The sequence below is a fragment of the Balaenoptera physalus genome (assembly GCF_965194825.1).
Source record: "Balaenoptera physalus genome assembly, chromosome: 20".
In the NCBI taxonomy this organism is placed as follows: domain Eukaryota; kingdom Metazoa; phylum Chordata; class Mammalia; order Artiodactyla; family Balaenopteridae; genus Balaenoptera; species Balaenoptera physalus.
In genome coordinates, this window is record NC_138901.1 from 23,997,580 (window position 1) to 24,005,364 (window position 7,785).

At 42.6% G+C, this 7,785-nt stretch overlaps 1 protein-coding gene across 1 annotated transcript; it reads left to right on the top strand.

Annotated features, from left to right (window-relative positions):
- The first annotated feature begins 289 nt into the window (after positions 1-289).
- TOB1 (transducer of ERBB2, 1) lies at positions 290-4,379 on the top strand. Its single transcript, XM_082440383.1, has 2 exons — positions 290-582; positions 2,419-4,379. The coding sequence occupies exon 2, from the start codon at positions 2,562-2,564 to the stop codon at positions 3,594-3,596; it is 1,035 nt and encodes a 344-aa protein (XP_082296509.1). The 5' UTR covers positions 290-582; positions 2,419-2,561; the 3' UTR covers positions 3,597-4,379.
- Positions 4,380-7,785: the final 3,406 nt, after the last annotated feature.

Here is a 7,785-nt window from a genome sequence, read left to right on the forward strand (position 1 = left end):
ATCCCGCCCACAGTGACTACAGATCATCAGCTCATTGGCCACCCTGCAGCCCGAGAGGTGTGGCCTTGTCCACCCGGCCCTCCGCCGCCCGTCAGGACATGGGCCGGCGGGACCTGGCCAATGGCGTCCGGGGGCAGGGCAGGGGCGGAGCCAGCCGGCCAGGGTCTCCTTTGCAGGGCGGGAGGGCGGGGAATGGTGACACCGCCTGGAGCTGTGTGACGCGGAGCGGGCGCGCGCATCCCTACGGGAGGGGATGGGGGCGGGGAGGAGAATATAAAACGAGAGGCGGGGCGCGCGCCGCGGCAGAAGGAGCGAAGCTCTGGCCCGGCGCGGAGTGAGCGCTCTACGGGGACGCTGGGCCGGGCACCGGGCTGTGTGGAGAAGTGAGCGCGCTTGCCTAACCCCGTCCTCGCCACTCCGAGCCAGAAGGGGCGAGCTCCTGAGGCCCTCGTCCTCCGCAACCTCCGCCCGGCGGCGTCGGCGTGCCCTCGGCCCGGCCAGCTCGCAGCCGCCTACCCTCCCGTGCCCCCGCCCTGCCGCCCCTTGTCCGCCCAGCGGCCGGGTCTGTGGTGTTAGCAGCCCGTAAGTATCGAGGGGCGGCGGGCGGGGTCAGGAGGAGGAGGGGCTGCAGCGGCGTAGAGCCCCGGGCCTTCGGGGCTCGGGACGGAGGCGTCGAGGCCCGCGCGCGGAGGGGAGCCGCTCCCGACACCCGGCCTGAGGCGGCTCCAAGGGGCCCCGGCGCGTCCGGGGGCCGGAGGTGGGGCCGGCCGGCGCGTCGGGCTCAGCCGGGCCGGGTGACCGGGGAAGGGCGGCCGGGGGCGAGCTGACGGGAATCGGGGATTGGGGCGCCCGGGAGCAGCGGCTAGCTCGAGGGGAACGCTGGGGTCCGCGGGGCCGGTGGCCGCCGGGCCCGAAAATGGTGCCGGGGATCCGGTGCTCCCCGGGCTCTGGCTGGGTCCCAGGAGCCTCGGGGCGCGGGGGGTGCAGGGAGCGGCAGGTCGGGTTACGGCGGGGGGAGGGGAGCGGCTGACCCGGTGCGGCCGGCGCCGCGACCCGCCCGGTGTCCGGCCCCCGGGCCCCGAGTGGTTGCTTTTCCATTTCTCGTGGCCTTCCTCCTCCTCCTCCTTGGGGGAGGAGACTTGCTTAGGCTCCGAGGGCTGTGAGCAGAAATCTAATGAGACCCAACTGGCTGTTTATGTAATTCTTCACGCTCCTGTCTTTAAGGCGTTGCTTTGAAACTACCTTCCGCCGAATCTGAATTTCGCTCGACTGCACCTTCAAGCATTTTGGCTTAATCAGCTGCCTTTGCCAGCACTCGGGCTTTCGGCTTGGAAAGTGTAGTTTGGGGGAAGCCGGGGATTCTTTTCCCTTTGTCACCACGAATATGGAAAATGAGACATGGATTAATACCAACTAGATTTTTTTTAATGTCCTTTAAAATCAACCTCAGTGTACAGATAGATCTGCAAATATCTTGTTTGCCCTTGGTCTTTTCTTATCCCCACCCAGTGCTGATCCAGCAAACGTTTAAAGGTCGACCTTATCGTAATGCCTCTCTGGCTGTTCTCTTACCATGAGGGAGGGAGGTGGCTTTGAAAATCAGAATAAAACTCAGAAACCCTGCCCTTTAAACAGAATAATCAGTAAAGTTTGAAATTAATTGTTTCTTTTGTTATACTTGATACCCAAGACGTATTTTCAGATTTAGAAAAATACACATTAAAAAGAAAAGCATAGAGAAGCTTGAGTATTACATTATGTGCCCTTAGTATATTTAAAACGGCAACTGTGTAGGATAATTTGGTTCATAATTGTTGTTCACTAGGATGGCAATTCATTTTGTATTTAGTTCCTTTAACTTTACTATCATGTACTTTGGAAATTAAAATAATTTTCCTAACTTCTCAAATTTTGAAATGTTTAATGATGAAGCAGATTTAAGCAGTATATATCCAAAATGAACTGAAATACAGAATTCACTTCTAAGTTGATGAATAAGAGTATGAGCAACTTCTAAAACTAGCATGTATATATACATATATATGTGTATGTATATAGAGAGGTATGCTGAGTTTAGTTTCCAATAAATATTTTGAGAACTGCAGGAAGAAAAAGAAGAAATATGCTGTATATTCTGGGAATATTTTTCCTCTTAGAACTCTATTCAGAAACAGAAAGTAAATAATAGGGTTTTTTTTTTTAATGTTGTTTTAACTGAAAATCCTGTTTTCCCTTGAGATTTGGATCTTCAATAAATAATTTTCAATTGTAAGTTCCTATATTTTGTGCTGATTATATTTTTCAGACTTTCTAGCCTATTAGACTTTTTCAAAAGTGAAATTACTCTGGGGGTAAAAAAAGGCTGTGGGACTTAACATTTATCTTATGTGGACATGTCTCCTTTTGTTTTGTTTTAAGGAACAAGACCACTCAAGGTGAAGGATATCTACTAATACCAGCACTTTGAATGAAAATTTGTTTCTCTGCCACAAACTGAACACTTTTTTGTGTGTCTTGGGGAGGGAGTTGAAACACAAACCTAATTTTGTGGCATAGCAGCTATGCAGCTTGAAATCCAAGTAGCACTAAATTTTATTATTTCATATCTGTACAATAAGCTTCCCAGGAGACGTGTCAACATTTTTGGTGAAGAGCTTGAAAGACTTCTTAAGAAGAAATATGAAGGGCACTGGTATCCTGAAAAGCCATACAAAGGATCAGGGTTTAGATGTATACACGTAGGGGAGAAAGTGGACCCAGTGATTGAACAAGCCTCCAAAGAGAGTGGTTTGGACATTGATGATGTTCGTGGCAATCTGCCGCAGGATCTTAGTGTTTGGATCGACCCATTTGAGGTTTCCTACCAAATTGGTGAAAAGGGACCAGTGAAGGTGCTTTATGTGGATGATAATAATGAAAATGGATGTGAGTTGGATAAGGAGATCAAAAACAGCTTTAACCCAGAGGCCCAGGTTTTTATGCCCATAAGTGACCCAGCCTCATCAGTGTCCAGCTCTCCATCTCCTCCCTTTGGTCACTCTGCTGCCGTAAGCCCTACCTTCATGCCCCGGTCCACTCAGCCTTTAACCTTTACCACTGCCACTTTTGCTGCCACCAAGTTCGGCTCTACCAAAATGAAGAATAGTGGCCGAAGCAGCAAGGTTGCACGTACTTCTCCTATCAACCTCGGCTTGAATGTGAATGACCTCTTGAAGCAGAAAGCCATCTCTTGCTCAGTGCACTCTCTGTATGGGCTTGGCCTGGGTAGCCAGCAGAAGCCACGGCAACAGCAGCAGCCATCCCAGCCACCGCCGTCACCACCACCGCAGCAGCAGCAACAGCAGAAAACCTCTGCTCTTTCTCCTAACGCCAAGGAATTTGTTTTTCCTAATATGCAGGGTCAAGGTAGTAGTACCAATGGAATGTTCCCAGGTGACAGCCCCCTTAACCTCAGTCCTCTCCAGTACAGTAATGCCTTTGATGTGTTTGCGGCCTATGGAGGCCTCAACGAGAAGTCTTTTGTAGATGGCTTGAATTTTAGCTTGAATAACATGCAGTATTCTAACCAGCAATTCCAGCCTGTTATGGCTAACTAAAAAAAGAAAAGATGTATGTACAAGTTAAAATGCTCGAACCCAAGGGGGATTTTTTTTTTTATAACCTCCTTGAGGATTTTTTTTTTTTTTTATAACCTCCTTGAGATTTTTTTTTTTTTAAGCTTATAGTAAGGATACATTCAAGCTTGGTTACAAAAATAAAACATGCATCATTTTTCATTGCCAACCAAGCACAAAGTTATTTTATACTGACTGTATATTTTAAAGTATACTCTCAGATATGGCCTCTTACAGTATTTAAGATATAGCAAGGACATGGCTGATTTTTTTTTTTATAAAAAATTGGCACTAATAAGTGGGTTTATTGGTCTTTTCTAATTGTATAATTTAATTTAGTACAAAGTTTGTAAAATATCAGAGGATATATATATTGTTTCTACGACATGGTATTGCATTTATATCTTTTTACTACAGTGATCTGTGACAGCAGCAGCTTCATGTTGTATTTTTTTTACTGAAATTGTAAAATATCCATCTTAAAGACATCAACTATTCTAAATTGTGTACAGGATATTCCTTTAGTGGTGGAATTAAAATGTACGAATATTTGCTTTTTCAAAAAAATGTATTTTCTGTTAAAGGTTTAAAGATTTTTGCTATATATTATGGAAGAAAATGTAATCGTAAATATTAATTTTGTACCTATATTGTGCAATACTTGAAAAAAACGGTATAAAAGTATTTTGAGTCAGTGTCTTACATGTTAAGAGGGACTGAAATAGTTTATATTAAGTTTGTATTAAAATTCTTTAAAATTAAGAATGTTTATCGTGGTCTTTGTTTTTAAGCCTTTGCCAAAGATATAATTCTGGAATTATGATGTTGTAAATGCTGATAAGGCAGAAAGATCTGACTCATTGAATCACAAAGGAATAATGGAAAGCTGTTGCTCCACTAGTGCACAGATAATAGTTTGCCCCGTAAAAAGTTGTCCTAAAGCCTGCTTGGGACGGCTTTATTGTGTTTAGCAACTAACTCTGTTCATCCACATCTTGTCTCCCCACTGTGGGGATGGTATGCTAAGGCGAGTCAACCCTATTAAAATGTGTCATGCTGACATCTAAGACAGAGTCAGGTGATAAAATGAAATTCACTCATGTAAACTGAGAGGATTTATTTGAAATGTATATGGAGAAAGAAACCATTGGATCAGTTTTCTATTTCTGCATGGGAGATGAATAGCTCAGAAAACTTGCTTGACGAAGCAGCTGACCTAACTATTTAAAAAGAAGATTTAGGTCTGTTTTTACTAATCCTTACACTGAGTTTAGTCATTGTAGGTGGCTGGAGAATTGATGATTAAAATCTATTCAAGATTGGACAGGTATTTATATTAGTATTTGTGTGCATTTTCCTAGCAAAAAAGTTGACACACAGTTTTTGGGTTGGTTTTGTTTTTACAAGCAGATAGCCAACCTGCTGGTTTGGGATGTCAAAGATTAGTCATAATCTGTCAAATTGTGGTAGCTCGTTAAGGATGGAGGTTTTTTGTGTAACTGATGAGTTGGAAGGGTGAGACTATTTTTAAACTAAAATAATGAGTCATTTCACTGTTTAGATGTCCATTGATAACAGTGTTGACATCGTATTGGGGAGAAAATTGTCTTGAATTGGAAGAATAACTTTCTCTGCTTTTTAAGTAAGAAACCAGCACTGTCTGGGTTACTTGTGAAATAAATTTGGTCTCAAATGAGTTTTTTGGACGCCAGTCTACAAAAGCCTTTTGTCTGTTACCCTCTCGGTTTAGAGCAATAAAAAGTTTTAAGGAAACAAGCACTGGAAATAACAGAGCTAAGCTGTTCTGTCAGCTCCATGGTGAGGCCTTTGTCCTTTAGTGGACAGAATGAGGTTATGAAGAAGTATTGGGATAGCGACTGGAACCGGCAGAGATTGGTCTGCCTATGCTATCAATTATGTGCTTTTGTGATCACGAAGTTTGAATAGCTGTAAGAACAGAGTAATGGTTTTAAGCACTAGTTTCTCCTAGAAACTTCTGGGTGAAGTTATCATAGGCTTAACTGGAAGAAAACTGCCTTTTTATAAATGAAGAAAGGCTCAAGTTAACTTTTTCTAAAACTCAAAAGGCAACTGGCCAATAGATACACAATAGAATTTGTAACAATCTGGAACACATACATATATTCAGATTTTAAACAATTGAGCTTAATGTAAGTATGAATATCAGATCTTGCGGATGTGTGTACTGGCAAAAAAAATCTTAGGGAAATTAAATGTTGGTACATATGTTGGTTTGGTGCTGAAAAAGTTAACTCAGTTTTATCTTGATTGGTTTCCTAGCACCCCTTAGAAAACCTTAGAAAAGTTTACATCTTAGTCCCAGGTCTTTTTTCCCCCACTGCCATCACACTTTTGACCCTCTGTGTGGAGACTTTTAGTTTACAATTTTGATGACTTAGTTATCTTAAAGGTTCTTTTCCATTTTTTTGTCTTCTATACCTATAGATACTGTGGCAGCTTCTGAATGGCCCTATCCTGGTGTCCCTTTGTTTCCCATCTTCTAAAATCAGGTGTATTGTTAAATCTCCTTTGAATAACTTTAACCTATATTAGATGGCAAATGTAGACCTTCAGTCAAAATGCCTACTTAAAGATAACACTATTTACTGTGATTAACTTCTTAGTTTTTGAAGGTGAAACTAAAGTTGCCCTGAATTTAAAGTGTTTTTCTAATGTGTATTGGTGTTAATATCATTCTCGTATGTACCCACATTTTAACTGAGAGATTTAATCTAATGAATCTTCAGGACTTAAGTTATTTTAAAATGAGTCAGTGTAACATACAGAGAAAAAGTACAGTTGAGCCTTGAACAGCACGGGGGTTAGGAGGGGCACCCACCGTCCACCCAGCCGAAAATCCATGTGTAACTTATAGTCAGCCCTCCATACCTGCGGTTCTGCACTGAGGATTCAACCAACCACAGATCATGTAGCATTATAGTATTTGCTACTGAAAAAAATCCACATATAAGTGGACCCACACAGTTCAAGCCCATATTGTTCAAGGGTCAACTGTACCTCTTTTTGCACATAACTTAAACTAATGAAGTAAAATGCTGGTTGGAGACCTTCCTACACAAACAGAAAATAGCATAGGTGTGGCACATCAAATATATTTCCTTGCTTGCCTAGAATACATGCATTTGTCAGAGGCAGGATAACAGTACTCTAGTACAAGATCAGATAAGAGGGGAAAAACCTTATTAGAAGACAAGGATGTAAAATTGCCATTGCTTAATAAAACCCATTATAGTGTGTCAATCAGCTGATGCTTAATCAATTTGGCCCAGGAGGTCACTTTAGATCAGAGTTTTTTAGTTCTTTTGTTATATTAGGAAGACATCATTGGGTTTTTTTCTTAACTATGTTTTTTTTTTTATTATATATTTTTTTGACTGTTCCACATGGCTTGTGGGATCTCAGTTCCCCGACCAGGGACTGAACCTGGGCCACTGCTTCCAAATCCTAACCACTAGACCACCAGGGAACTCCCACAGGAATATATCTTCATGTTTAAAGGACCTAGGACCGGGAATTCCCTGGCGGACCTACGGAATAAAGGACCTGGGACCAATATCTGTGTGCATACAATTGGAAAATAAGTACAACACTTGTACTTTTTTAATGTTTTAAATCATTCAGTTAAATACTTAAATATCATTTACTATCTGCCGTGCACAGTTCTAACCCAGTTTACAGAAGAAGGGCTGAGACACGGCTTAATATTTCATGGCCAGTAAGTGGTAGACTTGGGATTCAAACTCAGAGAGTCCGGTTCCAGCGTTCTTGGTCTTAAGCTCTATGCTTTGTTCCCTCCATGGTTGCTCCTCTAATTTGAAGTCAGGGGAATGAGACCATTTTTGATGTATTAGCCACATGACTTGTAGAATCTCTGTACAAGAGTGTTAATGAGAAGGGTCTAGTGGAAGGCTCTTAGCCATTCTCCAGTCATGATGTTTTAAGAGAGATGCTTTGTCTTTCCAGTGGCCATAAACTATAATCACAGGCTATCTGGAAATGTTTTTAGAAATCATTAAGTTATATCAATGCTCTAATTTTGTTGATTTTCTTAATTCAGTTGTGTTGATTACGTCTCTTATTTTGGAACCACTGGATGATTCCTTCAGATTGAGTAAGAGCTGTAGATTCA